The sequence below is a fragment of the Microtus ochrogaster genome, unplaced genomic scaffold (assembly GCF_000317375.1).
Source record: "Microtus ochrogaster isolate Prairie Vole_2 unplaced genomic scaffold, MicOch1.0 UNK1, whole genome shotgun sequence".
In the NCBI taxonomy this organism is placed as follows: domain Eukaryota; kingdom Metazoa; phylum Chordata; class Mammalia; order Rodentia; family Cricetidae; genus Microtus; species Microtus ochrogaster.
The window spans coordinates 476,463-490,210 of NW_004949099.1; the positions used below are offsets into that span (position 1 = coordinate 476,463).

A 13,748-nucleotide genomic window follows, 5' to 3' on the forward strand; every position below is an offset into this window, starting at 1 on the left:
AGTTGCTCCTCAAAGCAGACACTGTTGCTCATCCTGTCTCGAAAAAAACTAAAAAAAAAAAAAAAAAAAAAGCATTAGTATTCCACGGGTTTTTGAGACAGGGTCTCAGCTCTGGCCTGAAATTCAGAGCAGTGCAACTGTGTCTGCCTCCCACCTGCTGGGATTATAAACCTGTGACACTAGGCCCCTACAGTGTGCTATAAAATCTCCTTTTCCCTCCTGGAGCAAAAACTGTCCATACCTTCAATTTTCTCCCTTCCTCTAAGTGTATTTTGTGGGATTGGAAGCACTCATCTAGTAGCATGGGGTTCCGTTCACCCCACAGTTACACCTAATGTGGGATACTCTAACACTGGTTCTGTGTTACCCTCTTGGTACAGTTCGCGTGCCATTGTACTGTATGCGAGCCGGGCAAGGGCCTGGGGATTGAAAGAACACACAAAGAGACCTGAGTCATTCGAAAGGAAATCAGCTGAATGTCGTTTATTCAACTTTGGGGAAATCCTTAAAAACCTAGCTGCTGCACAAGGAATCCCCCCCCCCCCAGGTAGAAATTGCCACACCCAAGATGGAGTAAACAATGCCCTACAGCTAATCACCAGGCGGGGCAGAGGGAGCACAAAAACAAACAGAATGTGTTAGCTGGCTGACCAGAAACTGTCCTCAAGTTACCACAGGAGCAGGGGTAGACCCGGGCCCTACAGGATACACTTTCACACTCTGATGTACAAAACTCTTCAAAGGCCCAGGCATTGTGAAGTATTAACAACAAAGCATTGCTCCTTTTTTCATTTTGAGAAACTTCCAGATGAGATCTTTAGAAAGTTGTTTCTTGGGCTGCTATATGAGTTTCTCCTTCCTTCACTTTAGTCACTGAAGTGAAGTGAAGCCTGCTAACTCGCACTGGCAGAGCTGCTCAGAGTGGTGATGAAGACGGTACCCACAGCACTAGGTCTGCAGTCAATACTCAGCCCTCCGCCTTGACTGTCTGCACAGTAATTCCCTCTCCTCCTTTAAGCACTAACCATCTGAGCACAGGACACCTCACTCATGGTTTTCCACCTTCCAGGCCATTTGTCTCTGCTCCCTTTGCTGTATTTGCCCCCTTTCAGCCTCTGTCCAGTAGAGCACACAGACGTGCATTGGTCCTGGCTTTTTTATTTATTTATGTATTATATACATGAGTGCTCTGTCCTCGTGCACACCAGAAGAGGACATCAGATCACATTACAGATGGTTGTGAACCACCATGTGAATGCTGGTAATTGAACTCAGGACCCCTGGAAGAGCAGCCAGTGCTCTTAACCACTATGCCATCTCTCCAGCCCTAAGTCCTGACTTCTTTTCTCATAACTGTTAATATCCTACAGCAGCAATGCCCAACTTGTAGCTTCTGGGTCACATACAGCCCAACATAAAATTATAAACTTATTATGAGACATTTTGCATATGTGTTTGCTATTTTTCTTTTTTTGGGTTTTTGTTTGTTTGTTTGTTTGTTTGTTTTGGGGTTTTTTTTTTGTTGTTTTTTTTTTTTTTGGAGTGGAGGTTGAGACAGGATTTCTCTGTAGCCCTGGCTGTCCTAGAACACTCTATAAACCAGTCTGACTGGGAATGCAGAGATCTACCTGCCTCTGCCTCCCAAGTATTGGGAGTAAAGGCATGTGCCTCCATGCCTGGTAGTTTTACATTTCCAGAACATAAAGTTTATAGATAACAGTATGGCCAAGAGAAGCCAAAATGTTGGATACCCCTGACTGCTTACTTACATTCACTCCTGAGCTCTTGACACATATCCCACTCTCTTCTTAACGCCTCTACACTGGACTGTAAATTCCATGTGAGCAGGAACAGTTATGCCTTGGTCGTTTCTGTATTTCATGTTAGAAGAAAGCCTGGCATATAGTAGATACTTGACAAATGTTTGAATTGTTTTTCTGTAGCAAGGACAGACATTAAAGAATTAAAATGTCTGCTAGGGGGATGATTCAGGGGTTAAAGCACTTGCCACACAAATATGCCCAGAGTTCAGTTTACCAAAAACCATTGTCTCTTTGGCATGGCAGCCCACCTGTAACTCCAGCCTCAGAAAGCAGAAGCAGGGACTATCTAGAACAAGCTGATAAGCAAGACTGACCATATCAGTGAGCTCTGGGTCTGGTTGAGAGCCCCTGCTCCAGTGAATATGTGGAAAAACATGGAGGATGGTACCTTGGGCCTCCATGTCCACAGATACACACATCTAAAAACAGACAACACACACACACACGAAAAAAATGGAAGAAAAAGAAATTTAACAGTAGTCTTTTGTTTGCTGCTAGCATCTTGAATATAATTCATTTTTTTCAATCCTCTACTTTCTAACAGTTCCAGTCTGAGCCTTCCCAATGGTACCTTCTGTTTTAGCTAAGAAAATATTGTACTTAGTAACTGGCAGAGAGATCTGTATGAATCCTGTACCCCAAGGCCTAACATGGGACCGACACCAGACAGTGGAAGCCAACCTCTCAGCCTTCTCTTCTCATTTCCTCCTCACCACAGGACCGTCTGGCCCGATGCACCATGCATTGCAATGACAAAGCCAAAGACTCCATAGATGCAGGAAATAAAGAGCAGCAGGTGAAGCGACAGCTGGACAGCTGTGTGACCAAGTGTGTGGATGACCACATGCACCTCATCCCAACAATGACCAAAAAGATGAAGGAGTCTCTGTCATCCATCGGGAAATAAAATTGTTTGCCGGTGACCATGGGTCTGAGGGCACGCTATTTAGAAGGAAGAATGGAAGTTTAATCTGTTAAGCAAGTTTATGAATGAGGAAAACTCAGGACACAGCAAGTTCCAGGCAAATGCTGCTCACCTCTGGACACCAGTTCCTTTGCATCTGAATCTTAGAAGGTGAAGTGGAAAGAAGCTGGTGCTGAAATTCGGATGACATATAGCGCAGGGGAGAATTCTAGATCCTAAATTTTCGTGTGCAGGTGCTTGTTCTGGCAAGCAGAGATTGCCCTTTTACCAAAGGCTCAGATTCTCACTACACAGACATCTGAGCTTCCTTCAACCTGCTGGTAAAGTTTGAGGAAAGGTGTGTCTGATACCAAGCTCCTGTTTCCCACAAGTGTCCCCACACTTTGCATGTGCTTCAAAACAACACCCACTTTAGAGGGAGGAAAGGGGTTCCTTTGTCTTATATGCAAGGGCACAAAGTGGGTTTAAGATACAGGAGGGAGAGTAGCTTGAATAACTTCTGAAGGCTCCTTGTTCTTTTTGGCCATCAAGATGGGAAAATCCACTTATTCAAATTCTGTCAATTCTGGAAGCCCCTGAAGGAGGGCAATATCACAGTGCATAGGAAACAGCTTCCTTCTCTGACTTCTGTGCAAAGTGACACATTTTCATAAAGAACAAGGGATGTGATTGTCACTCACATATCAGTAGCTGAGAGTAAAGAGTCAAATGGGAACTGTTAAGATGTACTAGGTTTGGGAAAACCTAAATTTTACAAAGTAAAAGTCCAAACCCAGTATTACTCCCTCTGCTCCCTGAATTCACAGAGCCTTTTGGAGGTAATCCTCTAGCAACAAGACCTAGAACCAACCAATTTGGGCCAAGGAAAATAGGACCACTATAGAGCAAGAGGGGCACACACCTTACCAAATGCCATTTTTGCCTGGGGTTTTGCAGTGCAGTGTTGCTGCCCCAACATGGCACCTTATCTTTTGGATAAGTACTATGTTGTATTTATACCAATTAATTACTTGAAACAGTGATAATACTTGTTGGTTTGCTGTCAAACCTGCAATATATTTTCCATGTGGTTTTGTTTTTAAATAAAGTTTCATTGTCTCCAACTCTTTCCTAGTGGGTAGTGATACATCAGTATGCCTCTGAATTTTAAGACATCCTGAGAGTGCATAGTAGCAGATGAGAAGCATTAAGGCAAAGTCAGAGTATCATAGCTTGAAGTCTATTAATATAGAAAAGATACCCAGAGCCAAGTGATGGTGGCACACACCTTTAGTCTCAGCACTCATAGACACTGTCTCAAAAGCCCCTCCAGAAAAAAAAAAAAAAAAAAGGATCTGGATGCATTGGTTGAGGGGAGTATAATTGCCCTGGTGTGAGGACAGCCTGGACTACATATAGAGACGTCAAAAAAAAAAAAAGCTGAGTTGTTTCAACTTTTGTTTTCTAGTTCAAACCAAGTGGTGGGAAGAGTACATAGTTTAAGACTCCTTGTGCTGGTTAATTTTCGTCAACGACACAAACTGTAGTCATAAGGTTAGGAACCTCGGCTGAAGAGCTGCCTCCAACCGACGAATCTGTGGACAGCATGTCTGGGGATGTTCACTTGAGGACAGCGCCATCCCGAGAAGATGCACACCTTTTTCTATGCCCAGGACACGAGGCAGAGGCAGGCGCAAGACCTCAGGACTTGCATGTGGTTCACATGCATTTTATGTGCAGGGACCGAGATGTGCCAAGTGGGGCTCGGGAGGCAGTGTTGGAACTGCGGGCTGCGGGTTAAGAACACCATGCTCTGGATTTACATCCTAGTCAGCCTCGGCCCCTTCCGCTACTGGTGCAGAGAAGCCATTCGTTAATGTGGGTGCTTCAGGAGCCGTCACCTTCGCCTGGGTACATTTAGCAAACTGGGGGCTGCGTGGTGCAGCAGCCTGTAACCACGGGAGCCAGAGACAAGACGGGTTCTAGACCAGCGTCGACTACACGGCGAGCCAGACGCCCGCATCAATTCCACCAAAAACGGGGAGGGCGAGGAAAAGGGAGGAGAAACGACGAAATTTAAAAAAGGGAAGAATTTTAAAAAGTGCCACTCAGAGAAGCGCGGAAACTGCCGTTTGAATTTTACACAAAACCCGCTGACTCGAGGCACCGCCTCTCAGTCCTGGCCAGTCACAACGCGACCGGAAGCGCAGCGCTGCTTCAAGCGGTCTTCTCAGTATCGCGAGACTAAGGTAATGCTTACCGGAAAGCGGTTGCCTCGCGCAGCTGTGACGTCAGACATCCGCGCCTGGCCTGCCGCGCGTGCGTCTGTAAAGCCGCCCGCTCCTTTCCGTCGTGCCGAGCCCGCTGAAGAGCCGCCATGAGCAAGGCCCACCCTCCCGAACTGAAGAAGTGAGTAAAGCCCACCCTGCCGAGGCCGCGCGAACCTTCCTCCCGCCTTGCCTCTGCTGCGCCCCCAGGTCCCGGTGCTCGTGGGTGCCGGAAGTGGCCCTGAAGTCGGTCGGCATGGTTACCGCGGTGGCGGTTCTCCGCCTTCCAAAGGCGGCGGCCAGAGGGCTACCCGGCTAGGGACCAAGGCAGCAGTCTACACCGAGGCGCGTGGTTCCTGTGAGGAACCAGAAACTCACAGCTTTAAAAAGTGCATTTGACGGGCTGGAGAGATGGCTCAGCGGTTCTTGCTGAAGACCAGGGTTCAGTTCCCATCACTCACATGCAGCTCACAACTGTAACTCAAGATCTTACACCCTCACACAGACATCCATGCAGGCGCACCAATGCACATGAAATAAATTATTTTTTAAAGTGCATTTGGGAAGCCGGACTTGGTTGCTCACTACTTTAATCCCAGCACTCGGAGGCCGAAACCAGCCTGCTCTACACAGCGAGTTCCAGGAGAGTTAAGGCTGTTACACATAGGGTCAATACTCAGGAGGTTGAGGCAGGAGGATTACCGCGCTTTCCAGGACAGTCTAGGCTAAAAAGTGAGACCCTGGCACAAACAGAATGTATTTGTATTCCTTTGGACTTTTGGAAGTACCGTTCCTCTTTCTTTTCTCGTTGTAAAAATTTTTAAGTTTATAGTGAAGTTTTTTTTTAATATTTATTTATTTATTTATTATGTATACAATATTCTGTCTGTATGCCTGAAGGCCAGAAGAGGGCGCCAGACCTCTCTACAGATGGTTGTGAGCCACCATGTGGTTGCTGGGAATTGAACTCAGGACCTTTGGAAGAGCAGGCAATGCTCTTAACCACTGAGCCATCTCTCCAGCCCCCTATAGTGAAGTTTTTTTATGTGTATGTGTGTTTGTTTGATGCCCACAGACATGTTTGTGCACGTGAGTGCAGTGCCTACGGAAGCCAGAGAGGACTTCTGATCTGGATTCGGTGGAGCAGTAGTTAGTTGCGGGAGGTTATGAGTTCCTTGGCGTGGGTACTTAATGCCAAACTCTGGTTCTCTAGAAAGCAGAAAGTGCTGAGCCATTTCTCCAGCCCCAAGAATTAGGTTTCTGATGCATAAACACACTTACTTGCCTTCTTGCATGCAAGTGAAATTTAAATGTTGTGTGGTATCTTGCCCTGATTAGATAAAAGAGCATCCGTTTTCTAATCAGAGACAGCTAGTTTTTGCATATTTTTAATCTGTGCTCAGTAAAATCAACCAGTAAGACGTCGGTGAGTTCGACAGGACCTAGTTTAAAGCTTTGGTCTCCTTGGACACTACTGACTGGCCTGAGCCTGTCGCATATGTAAGGCTGAGATTCTGCAGGGTGCAAGATTAATACTGGGTCGTTTATCTGGCCACACAATCTGCTTTCTGTATATAGCCTGTTTATTACTGGTCCTGTAAAGATGCCAGTGCACGGAAAAGGTCATATTTACTAATTTTGTATTTGAGTGCACATTTTTTATCAAAGAAACCTCTATCTGAAACCTTCATTTTTAGTTGGATCTGTTAAAGATCTATTAAACCATAATGTGGACATTTTAAAAAGTAGAAATTACCCTGCACTGTTGGTCTTATTAACGCGCTCGTGAATGAAGTCTTATATTTTCTGGATTCATTGGAATTGGCAAAAAATGATCATTGGTTTTAAAAAAAAGAACTGTTCTCTACTTGTAATCTTAAATGTCCTTTGAGTCTTTACAGATGTACTTGGGCCTTTCAGAGACTGGAACTGGTGGTTGTGTCTGTATTAATTGTGTTTTGACTTCGGTTGGTTGGTTTGTGGTGTTGTGGCTGAGGCAGGGCCTTATGCATGCTGCTCTACTCCTGAACTTTATTCCGTGTTCCCTGAAGTGTGCTGCCTTCTCTTCTCGTCCTTGGATTTTAGGAACTGTAAAATACTGTTAGATTTGCCTCTTTTATTTTCTCATGGGTCCCTCTTCTACCACTTGCTCCTAGTTGAGCATAACAGAGTGGTTCTTAATCATGTCTAACCAATTATCTCAGTAGTTTCCAAGTTGAGCTCCCTGTCCTGAGTGCATTTCCCTTTCCACCTCTTTTTCTTTAATATTTTTTTTTTAGATTTTATTTATTGTGTATACAGTGTTCTGCCTGCATGTTTGCCTACATGCCAAAAAAGGACACCAGATCTCATTATAAATGATTGTAAGCCTCCGTGTGGTTACTGGGAATTGAACTCAGGACCTCTGCAAGGGCAGCCAGTGCCCTTAACCTCTGAGCCATCTCTCCAGCTCTTAAAATGTGTTGTCACTAGTAAGTCTTGGAGCTGATGGAGTCTGCTGTAACAGCCCTCTTGGAACTTGCTCTGTAGACCAGGCTGGCCTTGAACCTGAGATCCTCCTGCCTTTGCCTCCCGAGTGCTGAGATTAAGGTGTGTGCATTTCAGCGCAGATGCCCTGGGATGTTCAAGAGATGAAGTTACAGGTGGTGATGAATCACCTGGCGTGGGTATTGGAAACTGGTCTCAGGTCTTCTGGAGGAATATCAAGCTCCTGAGTATCAACACCTGAGCCTTCTTCTCTAGCCCCAGAATATTATTTTAATTTAGATGATTCTGTGCTTTTTTATACTTTTTTAAGTAGGTCATAATTTTTACTTTTGCTTTTTCAGATTTATGGACAAGAAGTTATCATGTAAGTTTCTCACCAACTTAATTTCTCTGTTTCTTTTTGTCTTATAAATTTAAAGTACACAAATCTAATTCATCTCCATTCAGATTTCTCAGAGTTCCAGCTACACTTTTTTTTTTTTTGCCTAATTTCTAATTGCCAATACCTAATACTTTATATCATCTGTGTCTCCCTGACATCAGAATTGGGAGTTAGTTGCCAATGTTGTGATATTTGAAACTTTATCAACAATACAACAGCTCTTAACCTTGAACCCTGCTATTTGGAATTTTGGTTCCTTTGTGTAAAGATAATATAATACATCTTTACTTATATATGTTGGGGAGGCTTTGTTGGTGGGGAGTCATTGACACAGGGTCTTGCTGTGTGGTCTCAGACTCCTTGTGAATCAGCCCTCCTTCGTTATGCCAAGTGTTGGTATTATAGTCATGAGACATCACATGTAATGTCTTCATAGGTCCTAAAAGCTAAAATGTAGGAAAGGAAGAACTAAAACATTAGGCTGGTGTTGGGCAGATTGTAAGGGTATGGGGTAGTGGTCACACATCCCAACAACCTTTCTTTTCCTCCCTGATATGTGATGGATGGTTGACGGTTAAGAGCTTTTTTGACACTTTTCCCCTTACAGTGAAGTTAAATGGTGGCAGACATGTACAAGGCATACTTCGGGGCTTTGATCCCTTTATGAATCTTGTCATTGATGAGTGTGTGGAGATGGCAACTAGTGGGCAACAGAATAACATCGGCATGGTGGTAAGTAAAGGTGGATGTCAGGGTTTTGTTTAATACGTCTTCACTTTGCTTATCAACTTCTCAAATTAAATCCAAGTTAGTTACCCTATGAAAGGCAAATAAAAGGAAAGATTGAGACTTTGAATTTCCTTTTATCTATGGACACTTTCAACTGTGATAATATTCCAGCTATCTCTAGATAAAATCTCATCTCTGCAGACCCTTCTCGGCTAGCTGATGGAAACCGTTTTTGAACTTTGTCCTATAAGACATGACCATTCGTAGCCAGACATGATTACAGTAAAAATTCTCTAACACACATATGATACCCCAGGATATCTTGTTGATATATACAGGTTTCAGGAGTTGGCCAAAATGGCTTGGCTGATTTTATTTGTTTAATTATTTTTATTTGGTGTATATGGATGTTTTGCTTGTGTGTATATCTGTGTGTCATGCATTTGCCTGGTGCCTATAGAGGCCAGAACAGAGTGTCAGATCCTCTGGAACTGGAGGTGCAGGTAGCCAGTACTGTGAACCACTCTCTCCAACCCCTGGCTCAGCACTTAAGAGCACTTGTTGATCTTGCAAAGGGCTGGGTTTTGTTTTGTTTTGTTTTGTTTTTTTGGTTTTCGAGACAGGGTTTCTCTGTGGTTTTGGAGCCTGTCCTGGAACTAGCTCTTGTAGACCAGGCTGGTCTCGAACTCACAGAGATCCACCTGCCTCTGCCTCCCAAGTGCTGGGATTACTGGGTTTTGATTCCTTAGCGCCCACGCTGCAGCTGCCAACCATCCTTAACCCCAGCTCCAGGGTATCTACTGCCCTCCTCTGACCTTCCTGGGCACCAGACATGCAGCCAAAACTTTCAGGTAATAAAAAACTTTAAAATAAGTAATCAGGAAAAATACAGGTTTGGGGCCCACAAATGTAGCTCAGTGTTATAATACTTACTTACCTAGCACACACAAGCCACTACTTTGTTTTTTTGGTTTTTTGTTGTTGTTGTTGTTGTTGTTGTTTTGTTTTTGTTTGTTTGTTTGGTTGGTTGGTTTTGGTTTTGGTTTTGGTTTTGGTTTTGGTTTTGGTTTTGGTTTTGGTTTTGGTTTTTTTTTTTCAAGACAGGGTTTCTCTGTGGCTTTGGAGCCTGTCCTGGAACTAGCTCTGTAAGACCAGGCTGGTCTTGAACTCACAGAGATCTGCCTGCCTCTGCCTCCCGAGTGCTGGGATTAAAGGCGTGCGCCACCATCGCCCAGCCAGGCCACTACTTTGCATACTTGGCATGGATGCTAAACATTATGACAGCCATTTATGACAGAAAATAAGGATAAACCAGAAAGGGGGATGGGTAAGATAAGGGTATGGCTGTACGGCCTGGAACTCAGGGTACTCCTTCAAGCTCTGAAAGGACTGGGGTTACAGGTTTGAGCAGCCACCATATGCAACTGAGCTTTCGTACTAGACATGGACTTTCCCACATTCATTAAGCAGTAGTCCTGTGGCCACAAAAGAAAGGTTTTTGTGTTCTCAGTAAGACACGGTATTTAAATTGCAGGACATGCATGTCTTATATACCACAGTCCTCATAAGTAGTGCACCCAGATTTGTACAAGGACATTCTTGTGATAAGAAGTCATATCCTCTCTCCCTCTTCCCCCATCTTAGTTAGGGTTTCTATTGTTTTGATGAGACAACATGATCACAGCAACTCTGCTAAAGGTGGGTCTTGCTTACAGTTCAAAGATTTAGTCTATTATCATTACAGGAAGCATATAGACAGACAATAGTGTGTAACTGAGAGTTCTACATCTGGATCCATATGTAACAGGGAGAGAGCTTGACACTGGGCCTGACTTGAGCTTGTGAAACCTCAAAGCCCGTGCATGTCCTCTGAGCCTGTAAGGAGCATTTTCCTTCTAACATCTAAGGTGAAAGTAGGACCTCGGCCACTGAGCTCAGTGCCCAGCCCCTTGGACTTTTTGGTTTTGCTCAGTCTGGTAATAGCAGGGTAAAGGTAGCCCCTTTTACTATTTTACTCATGTATTTTAAATGATTTTTTACATCATTTCAGATTAAAAGCTTATGCTATTGCTTATTTCAGAGCTCAGTGTGGTGATGCACACCTCTAATCTTACCCCTCAGAATCTTAGTGCAATAATAATAATGATTGCTATTCTCAGGGGTATAAATTTATTGGCCCTGTTTAAAGATGAAGAAACAGCTGGCGGTTGGCACAATCCTGTAACCCTGGTTCCCAAAAGCTAAGTCACAATGACTTAGCGTCTCATAAAGTTAATCATTACTTTCCAGTCCTGATATGTTTTCAGTCTCTTCTAATAGGCCTGGGAGACTTGGTGCTTTACTTCTTGTTGGTGTTGCTTTTGTTTTTTGTTTGTTTTCCTTAAAACAGTATTTCATTGTGCATCCCTTGGTGGCATAGAACTCAGAGAGATCCTTCTGCCTCTGAGCTACTGGGATTAAAGGTGTGTGCCACCAAACCTCACTCGTGTCTTTTTTTTTTTTAATATTTATTTATTATGTATACAATATTCTGTCTGTGTATGCCTGCAGGCCAGAAGAGGGCACTAGACCCCATTATAGATGGTTGTGAGCCACCATGTGGTTGCTGGGAATTGAACTCAGGACCTTTGAAAGAGCAGGCAATTATTCTCTTAACCTCTGAGCCAGCTCTCCAGCCCCCTCACTCGTGTCTTGATTTAAAAATTAACTTGGTCCCAGCCAGGTGGTGGTGGTGCATGCCTTTAATCCCAGCACACAGGAGGCAGAGGCAGGTAGATCTCTGAGGTCGAAGCCAGCCTGGTCTACCAGAGCTAGTTTAGGACAGGCTCCAAAGCTATAGAGAAACCCTATCTCGAGAATAAATGAATAAGATAAGTAACTTTAAAACTTGGTTCCTGTGGCTTGAGAAAAGCCTCACTGATGTGTCATATTAGAAAAGTATTATTTGTCTTTTAGATGAATTATTTTCAACTGACTTTTTTCTCTAGGTCATACGAGGAAACAGCATCATCATGTTAGAAGCCTTGGAAAGAGTCTAAACAATGGCTGTTCAGCAGAGGAGTCCACATACTTCCCCGAAGGACTATTTGACTTGGGTGTAGAATTGGGTCATGTACATTTTCATTAAAAAACAAAAAAAACAACAAAAAAAACTTTTTGCTAAATAAACTTTTGTGATACTCGGAGTGCATGCATCTCTGGTGTTCTGAATGTTGAAGTTGAGTACTCTTCTCACACCAGATGGTCTTCAGCTGTTTTATGAACTCAAGTGGAAGCTTCTTGACTCAATATGAAAAGAGATAAGAAATCAGTAACATGCCCACGCCTTTAATCCCCCAGCACTTGGGAGGTAGAGGCAGGCAGATCTCTGAGTTTGAAGCCAGCCTTGTCTACAGAGCGAATTCCAGGACTGGCTCTATAGCTACTTAGAAACCCTATCTCAAAAAAGAAAAGAAGGAAGTCAGTAACACTGAGCATATGGGCTACAAATGTATGACTGACTTTCAAACATTAGTTCTAGTGCCTTTGACCTCCTGTGACTTCAAATTTGGGTTGAGTCCCTTATACAAAATTCTTGGGACAAAGGAGTTTCATGTTTATTATATGCCATGCCATGATCTGCCTTTGTTACTTTTCTGTTGCTGTGGGGAAACACCATGACCAAAACAATTTACAGGGGAAAAAGTTTGAGGGGGCGGGGCTTACAGTTTAGAGGATAAGTCTATGACCATCATGGTAAGGAGCATGGCAATGGGCAGACATGGTGCTGGAGCAGTGGCCTGGGCTTCTGAACTCGCAAAGCCTACCTCTAGTAGCACTTCTAATCCTTCCAATCAACTGGAGACCAAGTATTCAAATACATGAGCCAATGACCGTTCTCAGTGAAGCCACATGAGTTACAGAATTCTTTTCTTCTGGCATTATGTTAAATGTTGAAAAGCTTTAGGTTTTTGAGTATTTTAGGTTAGGATGCTACATTGCAAGTATACTTTAGCAGGACTGGTAGCGCAGGGGTGGTCGCTTAACAGGCTGAAGGACTTGGGTTCAAAACGCCAACTCTGAGCCACTCCATTCCCAGTAAAATAACCCTGAGTTTAGTACAAGAGCAGTAACACAAGACGCAGCATCGCTACTTATGTCTGACTTATTCATAAAGTGGGCAATAGTTTGTTTTTTTTAATCTTTTTTTGTTGGAGTTTTGTCTTTGAGACAGGGTCTCACTGTGCAACTCTGTCCTGGAACTTGCTGTGTAGACCAGGCTAGCCTCAAAAATCAGCTTACCTTGCCTCCCCAGTGCTAGGATTGTGTGTGCCACCGTGCCTTGCTAGTGGGGAGAAATTGTGAAGAGTAGGAACAGGCTTCAAAAAACAGCCTCTCTTTATAAGGCGATGCCACCCAGCCCAGGCCTCACAAACTGGAGGCTGCATTCTAGCCCTCAGCCTTTCAAGCAAAGATGTGACCTTTTTTGTGCCTCTGGGTGTGTGTAAAGGAAACCTGTGAAGGATGGTATGTGCACAGGGAGCTCCTGGAACAGCAGAGTGGCTCTAACAAGCCATCATCAAAGGTGGCTGCTGCGGACTCAGCTAAATGTAGTTGAGGCTGAGTGTGGTACTGAATGCTTTTAATGCCAGCATTGCAGAGGTTCCATGATATCATATATCAGAGGATATCCGAGTTCAGGGTCAGCCTGGTCTAGTGGTGAGCTCCAGACCAACCAAGGCCAACTGGCGAGACTTTTGTTTTGATTGTGGCTCTCAGGGATGGAGCTGCTGTGAAACAGTGACAGTGTCCTGCACATCTGTTGGATAGATAGTACAGCCCATTATTCAGGCAACTCAGAGTCGTTAGTTCTTCAATACATAGGCAGCCATCCTGTATAGCCAGACTTTAATGATTCTCACTGTAAGCCGGGCGGTGGTGGCGCACGCCTTTAATCCCAGCACTCGAGAGGCAGAGGCAGGCGGATCTCTGTGAGTTCGAGACCAGCCTGGTCTACAAGAGCTAGTTCCAGGACAGGCTCCAAAACCACAGAGAAACCCTGTCTCAAAAAAAGCAAAAAAAAAAAAAAAATGATTTTCACTGTGTTGTGGGAGTTCTATTATGCTTTTTCCTTTGGGAAATTTTGTGAGGACTTTGGAGGATGAAAATGTGTAAAA

At 44.1% G+C, this 13,748-nt stretch overlaps 2 protein-coding genes across 2 annotated transcripts in view; both read left to right on the forward strand.

Annotated features, from left to right (window-relative positions):
• Window positions 1–4,809, forward strand: part of Fam136a (family with sequence similarity 136 member A) — a 7,794-nt gene extending 2,985 nt beyond the window's left edge. The window contains exon 3 of the mRNA XM_005364793.2: window positions 2,542–4,809. Within this exon, the coding sequence (XP_005364850.1) occupies window positions 2,542–2,730 (189 nt within the window). The 3' untranslated portion in view covers window positions 2,731–4,809. The remainder of the gene's footprint in view (window positions 1–2,541) is intronic.
• Window positions 4,810–4,977: 168 nt separating this feature from the next.
• Window positions 4,978–11,777, forward strand: Snrpg (small nuclear ribonucleoprotein polypeptide G). Its single transcript, XM_005364794.2, has 4 exons — window positions 4,978–5,136; window positions 7,823–7,845; window positions 8,471–8,595; window positions 11,580–11,777. The coding sequence occupies exons 1-4, from the start codon at window positions 5,105–5,107 to the stop codon at window positions 11,628–11,630; spliced, it is 231 nt and encodes a 76-aa protein (XP_005364851.1). The 5' UTR covers window positions 4,978–5,104; the 3' UTR covers window positions 11,631–11,777.
• The last annotated feature ends 1,971 nt before the right edge of the window (window positions 11,778–13,748 follow it).

Excerpts from the sequence above, each read along its gene's own strand:
- Snrpg (XM_005364794.2), top strand. The coding sequence starts at position 5,105 with ATGAGCAAGGCCCACCCTCCCGAACTGAAGAA. Across the intron at positions 5,137-7,822 it reads CACCCTCCCGAACTGAAGAA|ATTTATGGACAAGAAGTTAT; the intron begins GTGAGTAAAGCC and ends TTGCTTTTTCAG. Across the intron at positions 7,846-8,470 it reads TATGGACAAGAAGTTATCAT|TGAAGTTAAATGGTGGCAGA; the intron begins GTAAGTTTCTCA and ends TTCCCCTTACAG.